Source organism: Solanum pennellii, chromosome 2, assembly GCF_001406875.1.
Source record: "Solanum pennellii chromosome 2, SPENNV200".
Classification (NCBI taxonomy): Eukaryota; Viridiplantae; Streptophyta; class Magnoliopsida; order Solanales; family Solanaceae; genus Solanum; species Solanum pennellii.
In genome coordinates this window covers 41,122,900-41,139,210 of record NC_028638.1, presented here as the reverse complement: position 1 = coordinate 41,139,210, position 16,311 = coordinate 41,122,900, and the positions used below count along the sequence as shown (strand labels likewise).

At 29.2% G+C, this 16,311-nt stretch overlaps 1 protein-coding gene across 1 annotated transcript; it reads left to right on the top strand.

Annotated features, from left to right (window-relative positions):
* The first annotated feature begins 2,625 nt into the window (after positions 1-2,625).
* Positions 2,626-7,476, top strand: LOC107011648 (glycosylphosphatidylinositol anchor attachment 1 protein). The gene is made up of 6 exons (XM_015211232.2): positions 2,626-2,876; positions 3,012-3,103; positions 3,490-3,589; positions 4,191-5,022; positions 5,279-5,412; positions 6,501-7,476. The coding sequence occupies exons 1-6, from the start codon at positions 2,782-2,784 to the stop codon at positions 7,369-7,371; spliced, it is 2,124 nt and encodes a 707-aa protein (XP_015066718.1). The 5' UTR covers positions 2,626-2,781; the 3' UTR covers positions 7,372-7,476.
* Positions 7,477-16,311: the final 8,835 nt, after the last annotated feature.

The window sequence follows — 16,311 nt, the reverse complement described above, 5'->3', positions numbered from 1 at the left end:
ATATTCAAAGATGGATTTTTAATAGGGAAAAGGGTTTGATATACCCCTCAACTTTGTCATTTAAAGCTGATATACCCCTGGTTATGAAAGTGGCTCATATATACCCTTACTTGTAAATAAATGGCTCACATATACCCTTTTCCTCTAACGGAAATGAAAAAATATATAATTTTAATCTAAATTTTTATTATTTTTTCTAAAAAATATAATCCTATATGAGTAAATTTAATCCTCGTCAAACATATTTTTTTTGATTTTTTTTTTTTGTTTCAATGACTAATTTATAATTATTATTTTGATAATCAAATTTATTTATATTTCACTAATATTATTGTAAAACTTATTGTAGATGACCAAAATTTTTCTTCGAATACGAAATTGAATTACAATACACACAAAAAAATAGTTTAATTTTTTTTCTCTTTAAACTAAGGAAAGAAAGAAAAAAAAATAAGAATAAGAAACTCAAATAATTATAATAAAAGAAGTCAAAAAATAGTTTATGTATGAAAAAAATTAAAATATACCTTCAACTTTGATAGAAGAATCATGTATACCCCTAAATAATTTTTTTTTTAAAAATTAGAAGTAATAAATATAAATTTAAAACTTTTTTTTTAACTCTGGTCAAATGAAGGGTATATGTGGGTCATTTTGTAACGGCAGGGGTATATATGAGCCGTTTGTATAACAGTAAGGGCATATATGAGTCACTTTTATAACAAGGGGTATGTCAGCTCCAAATGACAAAGTTAAGGGGTATATCAGACCCTTTTCCCTTTTTAATATTATAGCGTTAAATTTTTTTGAACCCAATATTTTTACCCTGGCACATAAAATTTATTAAAATTGCAACAAATGATAGATGAAAAATTACAACTTTAAAAATATCAATATAAGAAGCTTACATAATTAAAATATTTAATTTTGACTCCATTTCTACATATTCTTCTTTTCTGTTATCCTTTCTAAGAACTCTCACCTCTTTTACTCGTTTAATAACTCAAAATTAAGATCAAAGGTAGAAGATAGTTACTATTAAAAAATATATTTTCTCTATACGAAAGAGATTAAAATTTTAATTTAGCATTTGATGATTCATTAGTAAATGTAAAGACATGGTGCATGCCCTGCCCTATCACGCGTTGGAAAAGAGAAGAGACAGTGTGTACCACAATGCCTGCAATCAAGGATACATGCTTATATCAATCAACATCATTATCATTTCCATTAATAGGAAATTACATCATCGTTATCTACGAATTGAATAGCAGAAAATAATATTTTTATATTAGAAATATGTATAATTTTAAAGAAAGATTTGAAAAATATATGTAGATGTAAGATTGTGATTTTATCAATGAAAGATAAATAATTGTCATTAAATATTTCAGGTATAGATGTTTTGATAAGATAATAGGTTTATCAATCTGCTTGTTTTCTGATAGACATGGGCCATTATATGAGACATTGTGTATTTAATTGATAGATACATTCCAACAAATTAGTATAATTAGTTTGATTTTAAGGTAGATCAAAACAAATACAAATTGAACTATGAATATTAATTTAAAGGAGTTCAGAATCTAAATGATGGAAAAATAAATTCGAATAAATCGTTGCGGTATAAAAAGAAGAGAGCAATCACTCTACATTTCTACTTATAATGCAATAAATTACATGGATTTGATTCATGTGTTGTCATCAATATTTTAGACATTTGACCATTTAAATAAGTAGCGATAAAGAAACGGGAGAATTTAAATGTTAAACGAGTTGAACGGATTAGATAAAACTAAATAAAATATCTAATTCCTTTATATTTTAAATACAAATTTAAAATGTATTTAGTGATAAACAACATAAATATCTAAATTTTTTACTAAGAGTTAAATTTGCTTACGGATCATGTCAAACATTTGAATAGTTTAACAAAATAAATAATCTTCTTAGATTTAATAAACATAAACCTAAACTCTTATTTAAAAGAAAAATATTGTTTAATAAATAAAAATTGACGAATAAAAGAATTTTATACTGTTTTTAAATCAAGTAGAATTTCTGGCCCAAATTGTACTCATTTGAATTTCTTATAAAAAAGCTATAATTTGTTATATTTATCACTTGCGACTAACATTATACATTAATTATGTGGGCTGACTTCGAGTTTGCATAATTAGTCACGTTTGTATATGAATAATTCGCTCGAATGTACAAATATATATAATATACAATTATTTAGCCTATATATGTAGAATTCACCTCTATTCTACTCTCTGAACTCTCTCACTCGCCTCTCTCCTCCCTCTCCCAATCTCGCTCACCTCTCTCCTCTCTCCCAATCTCGTTTGTCATATATACAAATACATATGTATGATGTACAATTATCTAACTGATATACATAAACAAATCACTTTTCTCCCACTCTTTTCCCCCTCTCTCCCCTCTCAGTCTCGCTCCCCTCTCTCCTTCATATAACATGTAGCTACGAGTTGTAATTATCAAACTATAGTTATAAAGATTAATTAAGCTATTTTTAAGTGATTGTACGTGAAAGCTCTCCTATGAAACCCGAGAGGCGGTTCGAGTCCATGGGGAGAAAGAAATGGGTAAATAGCTAAGTTGATTGACCCGACAACCCGATTAAAACCAGCCGATCCCAAGTCAACAGTTCAATCCATCCGACGCCGTTTGAAGACAAATTATGAATCAATGAAGAGAGCAAAGAGTGTAGAGTAGATCCGATTTCGAGGAGAGAGAAAGGAGAAATTATCGACGCCGATGGAGACGATGGCGGATGCTGAGCCAGCGAAGGCGAAGCCTCGACCAATCATCCGCCTTGGCCTCTTCCTTATCTCCCATAGTTTCATCGTTAGGTTTACTCACTTACTCTTTCTGTATCTAAACTTCATACACATTTTTTTTTGAAGTAGTAAATTAAGCATATGAATGAAAGGTTTAAAGGTTTTAAGTTATTCACTGATTAATCTTGCATTTTGGTATGTATTCAGTGTGGCTTGCTGCGCAGCTGGGATTTTTGCTCTATTGCTTTTGCCTATTCTCGCTAAGAACACTTACATTTCCGAAAATGCCCTCATGCCTGGTTAGTTATCTTGCTATTCCTCATTTTTATGCAGTGAAAGCACAAGTTGTCTCTTCAGAATCTCAAAATCCACTAATGTTAGATCATGAAAAATGTATACTGTAGCTTGTTGTTATGGGATTGAGTTTTTGTAATATGAGTTGGAATAAAGTTCAATTATTCAGTTTTAGAATGAATAGGGTTGAATAGAGTAGAGCGACTATAAAGGATTGCATAGCCGAACAACTAATGTAGGATTGATTTGTAGTTGATTGATTGATTGATAGAAAGCTAGTTTTATGCTTACCTTGTAAAATTTCCTTGTCCTTTCTATGAATGTCCAACTCTAGTGATTACTGCTATAAAAATTCTCCCCCTTAACCTTGGTTTGGACCGTCATTTTGCAGGTTCTGCTAGTCCCATGCTGTCGAATGATGATGTTTCACGGGCTAGAATGTTTGTGAACAAGGTCGTTAGCTTTGATTTCAAAACTGATAGCTCAAGCATGTATGTACTTGTCTCAACATTATTTATGCCAAATGTCTTTCCTTCATGTGTTCATGTTGCTTTCTTCTAATGTAGCTGATATCCTTAGAAGAAACTAGTTGACAAATGATAATTGAAGATTCTTTACTTGCTGACGAGATTTTCTAATAAAACTATGATGTCCTTAATTTGGTGAGGAGTGTACACTTTCATCATCTCATGTAGGAGTACTCTTTCAAGATGATCACATGATAAGGAACTTCCTTTTCTATTTGTACTATTTTGGCGGGGAAAGCTAGATATAGCAAAGAGTCTACGTGGTTTCCTTTACGTATTTTTGTGCCCTAAATAGCATTGTGCAATTAAGGTTCTGACTGTTTACACCCTCGTTTCTTACGTCTTCTTCTCCTTATTTGATAATGGAGCAAACAGAATCTTCAGACAATAACTTTATAGGGAAGCTTTTCACCAACATAAACCACTGTACATACATTGAGGTGTCTAAGGGGGAGTAGGAAGAGTTTATTTGAGATCAGTAGTACCTTTGTAAGTCATTATTTGTCCTAATTCTACTCTATATCTACATGTATATCTAAATCATTCCTTTGTTTCATGGATGTAGAGGAATCCAAGATTTGGTAGCGCAGCATATAACGGATTTGGGCGGTGAAGTTAATTTTCACAGGTTCCTACCTCAAGTGAATAAGTTTAACCCCCTGCATTTTTTCTCCAGTCCTGATCAAGGAATAGCTCAGGAGAATTATACTTGTTCATCATATGGTATCAATACAGTTGGATTTATAAGAGCTCCACGTGGTGATGGGAAGGAGGCTATTGTATTGGTGACCCCTTATAATTCCGTTAAGACCAGCATGGGCGAGGCTTTATCACTAGGTATTGCATACTCAATTTTCTCCCTGCTCACTCGAGTGACGTGGCTAGCTAAAGATATCATATGGCTTGCTGCGGATTCACAGCACGGGGAATATGCCGCAGTTGCTGCGTGGCTAAGAGAGTATCACACACCATCATTTGATGGTTCTGGAAGAAGTCTATTTGAATCAAATGCAAGTCCAACAACAGGAAGAAAGAGACCGAATGATTTTCTACGTGCTGGCACAATGGCGGCTGCCCTTGTCATAAAGGTTACAGATGGCAGCGAGAAAGCAGAGAGAGATGTTCTCAATTTATATGCTGAAGCATCCAATGGACAGATGCCAAACCTCGATCTGATCAATGTTGTGAACTATTTGGCTGTAAATGGGCAACGATTAAGGGTGAAGGTTGAGAAATTAGGGTCTTTGTTGGACTCTTGGTGGTTGAGAAGTCTGGCTGAACTGTTTCACAAACTAGGCACAGTGGCTAGAAGTTTGAATCCCCAATGGAACTTTGGTATTTCTGTTGCAGAATATATTGAAGGCTCTGCTACACTTGCGAGCTCATTATATAATCAGGTATATACTTCAAAACGACACTTCTTTGTTAACACCTAAGAGGTAACACTTTTACTGGTACATGCTTTCAAAACATCCCATCCCCCCAAACCCTCCAGAAAACAGAATTGTGTGTCCTTCCAGTTGATGGAGGCTACAAGTTTTAGTCACAAAAAACATTTCAAAATTAGAAAAATTTGTCTTTGTACATCTGAACGTTATGTAAGTTACTCTGTTGGATTTCTGATCATATGTTGCAACTGTCACTTTATTTTAGGCACTGGGTGTTCCCACAGGTCCTCATGGTGTTTTTCGAGATTATCAAGTTGATTCCATTACTATGGAGATCTCAGCAAAACGTGTAGCAAACTACAAAAACCGACCAAACGAGTTACTTTTGCAAGGTGGCAGGTCAGTACTCAATTCCCTTCTCTCCCCCAGTGTTATTATAAGCTACCTCCTAGTGACAAAAAGCATGCAAACCGCAGGATTATTGCTAAATGGGTGAATCCGTTTTGCTTTAAGAGAAGTATGCATTTAGTCCATAATGATCCGAATTACCATTCTAAACAAGAAAAGGTGGATTCTTCAAATCTCAGTTTAAAAGATTAAAAACTAAAGGGGGGAAATGACATTTTTCTATTTGAGTACTAGGATTCATCTCTCACATTATCTTTGTTGTCCTCTTATTCATCTTGTGTTTGTGACATTTATTCTTTTACCACTCATGTTCCTCTACTTCTTTCAATTTACTTATTTTTTCCTTCAAATTTTTGACTTTCTTTTTCATCCAATGTGCAAGTCCTTTTCTGCTGCTACTTTGAGTTTCAGGGCTTCTCTTCTTCTCTCTCCCCCCCCCCCTACCCCACAACTTTTTTTTAGATTGCAATCTTATATGAAATTGAGTGTGGCAAATTAATTCTTTTATGGTTAATTAATTGAAAATGAAAACTCAGCTGTGATTGATGTCATCTTTTGACAGCTTTTTGAAATCATATGTAAGGTGTTCTTTGAGGAGTTGGAATAAATATTGTCATTTTCGTATGTTGGAGGTTTATTGAGTTAGTAACATTAATTTCAACTTAATTATAACAAATACTGTAAATATTTTATGTTTGCATCACTCTGAAGAAGCGTGTTCTTCACTTCTTACCAATTTTAACGTTTAACCCTCACAAAATGTTCAATGTTATCTTACTTTCTGTGGATAAACCTTACTTTTTCTGGGTTTATTTAAACTCTTTTGGAAGGACAAAAGTTGACTAATAAAGTAAAAATAGAAGGACAAAATGGGATAAGGAATGCTATAACTAGAGAGGGATGGTCATTTTAGGGCATCCCCTGAACAGAAAAGGGAGGGCCAATTTGGAACGCTAGAAGTGGTTTTTTGTTTGCTAATAATTGGAAATCCCCCCCCCNGAAAACCCCCCCCCCCCAATCCATATATTGTATTAATAGCTCATCTAATTTGTCTTTCAAAATTTCTTGTCTTGTTGCAGATTGGTTGAAGGAGTGATCCGTTCTGTAAATAACCTGCTTGAGAAGTTTCACCAGTCATTTTTTCTTTATCTTTTGACATCTCCGAATAAATTTGTGTCAGTTGGAGTCTACATGATACCATTTGCCTTGCTTGTTGCTCCTCTTCCAATGGTCGCGGCTTCTCTTTTCACTGATTCTACCAGAAGGATTTCTGGGATGGGAACTAAGGTTGCATCTTCTCCAGCTTCTTCTGATATACCAGCCATCTCATTTCGATCCTGGAGATGGCTTCATGCAGCGAAGACCGTGTTTATTGTCCACTTTTGGGGTGCCGTTGTAACATTACTTCCACATTTTCTGTCTCTAGTACAAGATTCATCACCTCTAACTAACCTCTTAAGCTGGATTATCCTTTCAGCATTCACCCTCTTAATCTTGCAAGCTATTCTGGGTTCCTCCTTTTCTCTTCTACACATGAACCGAACTCAAGGAATGGAATGGACTCTTTTGAAATCAGTCACAATTGCTGCTGCCTGTACTGGACTTTGCATAATGTCAGTCATAAACTTTGCAACTGCAGAACTCGGCGCACTCATGCTGGTCCCTATGTGTTTAATGACTAGACCCTTGATGCTCGATGCTAAAGCTAAAACGTTGAAGTCATTTATTAGGGCAGCGTGCAATGTAGTGTTAATATTTCTGGTTTTTCCTCCTGTAGCTTATTATTTGTGGAAAGGAGCTTTAGTAGGTCTTGAGAATGCAAGAGTTGGTGACTTTTGGAACTGGGTTGAGTCTCTTTGGACATGGAACAGTGCGACATACATATACATGTGTATGGTTCACCTTCCATGCTGGGTTTTGTGTGTTCATACATTATTGTATCCTTGTTGATACACTGCAATATTCCTTTCTTTTTGTATTTGTATACTAGCAAAATGGAACTGGGAGTACATTTGTGGATCCGTCATCGTCTTTGTCTTCGTTTCTTTACGAGTATTTGGCTTCTCATACTGTTAACTGAATACATAATCATCAATGTTCCAGGAGAAGGAATTGTTTCAACTTGCTGCCTACATTCTGTAAGATACACATGAAGGAATCGTTTATTTTCAAAAAAAAAAAAAAAACAATCAGCAATGGCGTGTAGTCGGACAAAAGTCCAAATTCATAGTGTTGCAAGAAAATTATTTCAATAATAGGAGTAATAATTAAACATTTGAATATGTTAAAAATTAAAATTGTAACATTAATATTTTGATATTAATCACAGGGATGAGTCTGGTGACTTTAATGAGATATTACCTCTTAACTAAGGGTGATTTTGTTAGAAAACCGCTTAATTTTATTTCATAATTCAAAAGTCATCTCAAACATATTTAGTTGAGTTTTCATTAAATTTTAAACAATTTTTTAAGGAATAAAAAAGATATCCATTTAAGTTATTTTAATGACTCAACACGCAAAAAAATATAGTATTTGACTCTTTTACTTTACCTTTGTTTCCTCCCAAATTATTCTCTATTTATAAATAATTGAAATTGTATTTTTTTAGTTGATACAGTTAAATTATTTTATTTTTTGAAAAAAAAACATATAATCTTAATGTTAAAAAGTGGACCCCAAAAAATTACACCTCCGCGCAGTTGTCCAATTCCAAAATTTTAAAATATTTTAAAATATATAACATAGAGTATTATTTATTTGAAACGACTCACAAATTAAGGAGTAATATCCCTAGATAATTAGTCATGTTTTAGAAATTACCTAGAAATATAATTTATGTTTGTTTTAGGACTACTATATCACCCAATTTTACCTATTTTCCTCAAAATATATTTGACACAAAAAATACATTATCTCTCTCCTACTAGGATGTCATGTCACATTATTCATTTTTTTATTATTAAAAGTTTTTAAGTTTTTTCTGAACAACCCATATATTATATTCAACAAAAAAAAATAAAGAATAAGGAACTATATACGAGTTCCTCCGATTCTTCAAAAAAAAATATGTGGCTTCCTCCGGTTCTTCAAGGAATAAATTAACGAATTTTCATAAGGAATTGTCTCCTAGGTGGTTGTATACCCTTGATGTCAACCAAAGAAATAGCCACGAGCTAAAATTCAAGTTTTCTTTTGATTCTTTTATTTTTGAAGTATAAATTGTGAAATAATTTGAATATTTCACATGATAATTAAGTAAATTTCTTAAAATTTAGGGGCTTTTGCTTGCTTATTTTTGAATCAGATATTCCTTTATTTGAATCTGCCTAAGCTTTGAACAAATGTTTATAGTTTGTGTAAAATCTTTTTTATTATTATGAACAAGAAAAGTTTGATTTTTTGCCGTGAACAAGCAACAAATGTTTAGAGTTTGTGGAAAAATTAATGTTCATAATACCTATTTTATCTCTAATTATCCAACTAAATTTATTGTCTTTTTCAGCAGTTTTAAGGAACTAGTTTAATTTTTTCCTCTATGGCAAGACTAAATTCTTATTAGAAAAATTATTATTAATAAACTAAAAAATGTGACACGATATTCTAGTAGGAGAGAGTTAATATATTTTTTTGTATTATATATATTTTGAGAAAAAATAGATAAAATTGAGTGATATTATAATCCTAAAACAAACATAAATTATATTCTTAGGCAATTTTTCAAACATGAGTGACTATTTAAGAAAATTAAGCGCAAAAAAGTTTCGCCAACGAGTTGAATTGTTTTACTTTTTTAGAACATTGGGAAACGTGTTATTGTGTTCAGTGTTCACACCTGACTAACAATGGAGTAGGCAACTAATTATTCCATAGGATTCCTTCAACGTCCCATTATACTTTTCCCTTGGATTCCTCTTCAATTTCAAAATGTATTACCCCCTCTGTTCTTATTTATTTTTCGTTCTTATTAAAAATATATGATTTTTAATTTTTATTATTTTATAAAATTAGTGTATAAACGATATATAACTAGTGTCAGGTACATATAATCATTTAGTTTGCCTATGTTAATCAAACTTTGAAAAAACTTAATCAAACATTAATTGTTACTTTTTAAATATTTTGATCAAATATATAGTACTATTTCTCACCATTTCTTTTTTAGAAAAAAACATAACCGAACAAACTATTAATATTCCTGCCATAAATTTAAAAAGCTTTAATATTGTATGTCGAGTTAAATAAGGTTACATAAATGGCAACAAAAAATAATTAAATTCGTTGGACTAATTTAATGGATGAGAAGGAAAGATGAGGTCCAATAATTGATGTTTATTTTTGTGTGTGTACTTGAAAATCAAACTTAATTATGTTAGCCAATCAATAGGAATCTTAATCCTTGTATGTTTACTAAATTAGTAATATAGTTTACATATTTGAGTAGATGTGTTACTATATCTGTACATTGTTAATTGTTATAATTTTTAAAAATATTTTATCATACATTTTTTAATCATATTAATATGTAAAATATTGTAATTTAGGTATCTCTAATTCTATACTCTATTTTATTATCTAAATATAGAATTTTCTATTTTTTCAGACAATCAACTCCAAACGAATTTTCCATTTTACTCTCTAAAAAAGGAAATATTTTTCTCTTTCCTCAATAGTATATTATTATTTCTATTTCATTCTTATTTTCTTATTTCATAATATAAAACATTTCTTCTTTTTGAGAATAATCCCTCTATAATCTTTATGTAATATAAAATTTTATTTTTTTTCAAATTCTTCATTTAATATAAAATTATATTTTATTCTAAATAACGTAAATTGCGATAAATATTATATACAATGCATATTAACGAACAATTTAAATAAAAGTGAAAGCATTGATGAAATATAATTGCATCATAAATATTGTATTACATGAAATTTATTTTAAATCTCACATAAATACTCAACTTTCAAGACTATTACGTTACTTTCATAAATATTCTATTTATGTATTATGGAGTTAAAATGAGCATTTTTGTCCTTATTTTTATGTGTAGCTAAATTTTTTTTGTATAGATTAACAATTTCATCTTGTATCCAATTATTCCGTGTACTAATTTACTTCCCATATTCCATTTGAACCATTGAATCAAATGTTTTCATGCTATTTAAAAAGTGTAGTTTAATAATTTATCACAATAACATAAAAAAATAGATTATTTGAATTATCATGTAAATTTTGTGCATACTTCATAATGAAAAAAAATTATAATCTAAATTACATATTTAAAATGACCAAAAAGTTTAAAAATCAATAATATGTTTTAGATATTATATTACTTAGAAAATAATTATAAATATTAAAGACTTAATTAATAATATTATTCAAATAACTTTAAGTTACATATTTAAAGTGACAATTTCTTTTAAAAAATAAAATTAAAAATGATTAATTTGGTGAAGTAGTAACTTGTTAATTGTTATATTGCATTAGAAAATAGTTACAAATGATAGAGATTAAATTAGTAAACACAATAGAAATAATATTATAATATGGGAAAATGCACAAGTACCCCCTCAACCTATGTCCGAAATCTCAAAGACACACTTATATTATACTAAGGTCCTATTACCCCCATGAACTTATTTTATAAGTACTTTTCTACCCCTTTTCGGTCTACGTGGCACTAACTTGAAGAAAAAATCAACCAGCGTTGGGCCCACAAGATAGTGCCACGTAGGCCGAAAAAGGGTAGAAAATTATTAATAAAATAAGTTCAGGGGTAATAGAACCTTAATATAGTATAAGTGTGTCTCTGAGATTTCGGGTATAAGTTGAGGGGTTACTTGTGCATTATCCCTATAATAATCAAAAAGTAAAACAGAGAGGTGAATAGTAGTTCTCCAAATTTGGAGAACTACTATTCACTTCTCTATAATTGAAGAATAGAGAGTTAAATAGAGAATGGTTGGAGTGTTTATTCTCTATTTTACTCTCCAAATATAGATAATGGAGAGTAAAATAGAGATGGGTTGGAGATGGTCTTATAATGCTTTTCGTATAGTTCTTGAAATTTATTTATTTTTGCTTAAAATATCGAATTAACGTAATCTAATTTAACTTTAAAAATTAGTCAATTTGACTTTTGAAAAATGTAACATAATAACTAAAAACGGACGGAGGAAGTAATTAATATATATCTTTGGATAAGACACAAGTACCTCTTAAACTGTGATCTAAATGTTAGAGACACACCCGTACTTAACTAAGGTCCCATTAGCTCCTCTAAGCTAATTTGATATAGAATAAATACACCACAAATGCTAACATGACATAGAGACTGTGCACACTCTCTTGAAGACAAATTATGGGTGCATAAATTGGACACATGACATTTTTTGATTGGTAATTTTATAATTAGTTAGTACACATATTTTAAAAATTATGTGTATTTAAAAAAATTAATTTAAAAATGTCCTAATTTTAGCGTATTAATGTTTTATTTGATTTTCTTCACTTATCATGATATCAATTCAAAATTAACTTATTTTAAATACAAGATCAAGAAAATAAAAATTTTTAATTTTTTAAAAAAGAATAAAAAAAATTTCTTTTTTTTTGTAAAAATAAAATATCTTTTTAAAGAAAAATTTTTTTTAAAAAATATTTACACACATTGTGTGTACAAACATAACTAATTTGAATGGTTGAAGAAGCAATATCAGCACAAAATATGAAAATGTATTCAGAAGTAATAAGATCCTAGATAAAATTAAATATGTCTTTAGAATTTCGATTATAATTAGGTCGATATTTGTACATTTATCCCTATATTTTTCTTCATTTATTGGCTAATAAATCAGTGTCCCTACACCAAAACAGATAATGATTGATCAAATAAACTGCTCTTACTTGTTTATGAAATTCAGATGAATTAAACTACTTTTTAGGTCTTCATTTAGGTTAGTCAAAGTTCATCATTCAATTAGAGGTTGTTCGAGATGATTGATTAGAGTTACCTACGTATTAAAATTAATAATGTATAAATTAATTATTTATGTATTAAGTTTTTTATCTTTTATTTTCTTTGTTTTAATTTAGGTAGGGTTATTTGTATGGTTATAAATTAATTATTAAAGAGTTGTAGTGACGAAATAAGACAATAGTAATGAGACAAAAATTTTATGTCTTGTTTAGCTGTTATGTTTGAGATAATTTATACTGTGATTGGGATAAGTTATTTATATACATAATGAAATTCAATTTTTTTTTAAAAAAGTTAATCTTTTTAAATTATAAAAAGAAGTGATTTTTTCAGAGACAGATTAAAAGAAAGATGGCTTGACATATTGAAATATTTTTTTAAAAAAAAAATATATACATTTCTTCATAACTTATTTAATATTAATTGTGCGAGTAAATTGATATAGAAGAATTCAATAAGTGTATAATTGTTTATTTGTTTTTATTTTTTATCTGATGTTAGCCCAATTAATTTAAATTCATGTCAAATAGGACTTCAGAAAATGACACTCCAATCAAGAATTTCTATACACCCAATGCTTAAAACAAGACTTTTAACTAAGAGAAATTTAAATCTAATTACTGAATCACATCTTTTGATGTCAGTATCTAAACTTTATGTTTAAAATGCTCACTAAAAATTCTATCTGGATTGTCTTAAAAGTTAATTAAGTCTATTTTTAAAATACTTTTTAATTTTAAAAATATTTGATAAATTTTGAAATAACTTAAAATGTTAGAGACCAAAAGTTGTTCTCTTGAACTCTTTCTACTTATTATTTTATAACATAAAATTTATTGAAGTTTAACTTTTAAAACCTATTTTTTGGGCCAATCATTTATGTCTCTCATCTATAAATGCAGAACAAATTAGAGTTTGTCTTTTTTTTGTGTTTAAAGATGAGATTTTAAAAGAGTGGCATAATAGAGATAGTTTTGGGTGCATGCATTTGGTGCTCCCAACGAGGTAACAATTCACACTTATCCTAAACTAGCACTCTTCATTTTAATTAAAAGGTAAAACTTATTCGTATTACGTGTTTATATCAGTTTAATATATATATATATATATTATGTGTTTAAATTTATAATTTATTTTATTTAATTTTAATTAATATGTGTTTTAATTCATTAAATTATATAATAATAAAAATTACATTAATTAAATATAAATACCCATAAGTTTTTTCCTTAATTGGTGAATAAATAGTTTCTATTTTATTACTCTAGTCTAATTTTAGTATCATTTTCTACAATTGACTTCTTCGTAATTACCTATTCTAAGGTTATGTTTATCGAAAGGGTTCAATTTTAATTTCTTTAGCCTAAATATTATGTGTATCGTAAAATGGTAGAACTAATAAGGGCCATTCTAAATATTTTGAATTTCTTAAATAAAATTGTCTTTGCTACTAATACGATTTATATGTTGATTATAATTTTTTTTCTTTTTGATCTTTGTGATAAAATTCCGTAGGTACTATAGCTATAATTTTAAAAAAATTGTGCTTTCTGACTACAATTTCTCAATTTTTATTATTCGTCTGATTTATATAAATCCAAAAATTATATAATTTGATTATTCAACATAATTTTCCCAATAATTATTACTACTGTTAACATTTTTAAATCAAAAGACCTAAATTAAACAATGTTTTAGTCAATCTGACAAAGTTAGGTGTACTATTGCAGATTATGAATTTTGCTTTGCTAAACTTCTCTAATCCCTATGATACTTTCTTTAATCCTTATTTTTAGCTGAATTAATTAGCACCTTTCAGTAGGAGAAGACAAGTTTCATACACTAATTAATTAGCTGGTCATGCACACAAAGGTATCTATTCTAACTCACTTTAATTAGGTAAATTTGGCATGTTAAGTCATTCCCTAAAGATCATTGATTTGACAATACATTAACAATCCCATTTGAACATACCATGTAAAAATAAATCTTTTAAGTCATGCTCGATAATCGAATAAAGATAAATTTTATTAAGCGATGAAGTGTAGTGAATGAAAATGTTACTTCTTTAATAAGATGTTTTAGATTTAAGCGCTGGATATGAATCTTCTTTTTTTGTTAGGAAGCATTTTTCTCTAAATGGAGCCGTCCTAATTCTTACGCAACGCAACTGTAAAATAATCGATCTTTAATACAAGTACTGAACTCGAAAAGAGAAAGAAAAAAAAGGCAAGCTTTTTCTTTGTGACAAAAGTGGTGTGCATTAATTTCAATGAGTAACATTTTTATTTTATAGTTACCCCACATAGGATTCTCTTCTCCATTATGCATGTGTTTGTCTTTTAATTACCATTGAGGTATTTTAACGAGGAGAAGTTGGATTTGCCAATATGTATTTCAGGTGTTGTGGGGACATATAAACATATTAAAAAGTGGGATACATACAAAGACTATATTGAAATGATACAAAAAAGTACTTGGGTGCCAAGGAAAGCAATAGTCTTTTTTCCCTTTTTATAATATCCTTTCCCAAAGAGAGAAAAAAGAGATTCTCGGTCTCAGTTTATGTAGCATCATCTTAATTTAATAAGTTAATTTATTATCATTTATGTTGATTTGATAGTATAATTTTTGATTTATCCCCTTTAGAGTATAACAGTTAAATAACTCCTTACAATTCAAGATTAGTTGAAAAGTCTAAAGTTTCACCAAAAGAAACACAAATAACGTAACAACATAGTCAGTATAATCAACAAAGTAAGATATGAGGAACAGAGGCGTATCTAGAGGGGGTGTCGTGGGTTCACGTGAACCCATGCTCCCCTCTCTAGATCATATATAATCGTGTTATATTTATTTAAAAATATTTAAATATAGATATGTGAACCCATGTTTGAAGTATTATATATTAATCAGAGAAAAAATTATGTATTTTAAATCTCATTAAAATAGAAGAAGTCAAGTTTTACATTCTTTTTGCTAACTCTCATATTATTTATTCTTTTTTAATTCCTTTTGCATTCTATTTCTTTAAATGTTTGATAGTTAGAGTAATACACTCTCAAAAATATGAATCAGTAGTCGAAAAGTGTTGAACAAAGTGCATTACAATTTTTTTTTAATTTCTTTGTTAATTTTCATATTAAAGTAGGTATACCAAGTTATCAACTTTTTGAATTGGGAGTCTATGATTCTAGCTCTTTATCTTTAAAGTTTATTAAGTTATTACTTATAGAATATGTTAATATATTCAATATAATAATTGTCTCAATAATAAAAGTATTTGAAAGAAAATATTTATATAAAGATATTAAGTAGTAATTTACATCTAGAAATTTAGAAAAATAAATAAATACAGATAAAGTTTATTTAGATTTTAGGCCTCTAATAAAAATTTCGCTTTAGGCCTCGAATTATGTTGAGCCTCCCCTGATATTAATACAACGATGTTTGGGTGCACTTGTCTTTTTGAGTAACACCTCTCCAAGTGATTATCAGTTACATTTTTGGCGTTTCAACTAATTTTGCTTTTGTTTTTTCCTTTAGGGTGTGTTTGGTATGAAGGAAAATGTTTTCCATGGAAAATGTTTTCCTAGAAAATATTTTCCTGGAAAACAAGTAGATTTTAGACTTATTTTCTCATGTTTGGTTGGTGAGTAGAAAATATTTTCTAGAATGATTTTTAGTGTTTGATTTATGAATGAAAAATGTTTTTTGAGAAACATTTTTTATTTTTACTAGAGTAGAAAATAATTTATAAAATTAAAAATATTTTTTAGAAACAAATTTTTTTTGGGTGGTGTGGTGGGGCTGGCAGGGGTGGGCAGAGGTTAGGTGAAAAAATAAAATTTTGAAGTTGAAAATATTTTTTAAAAATAAAATTAATTTTTTTGGGGGGGTTGGT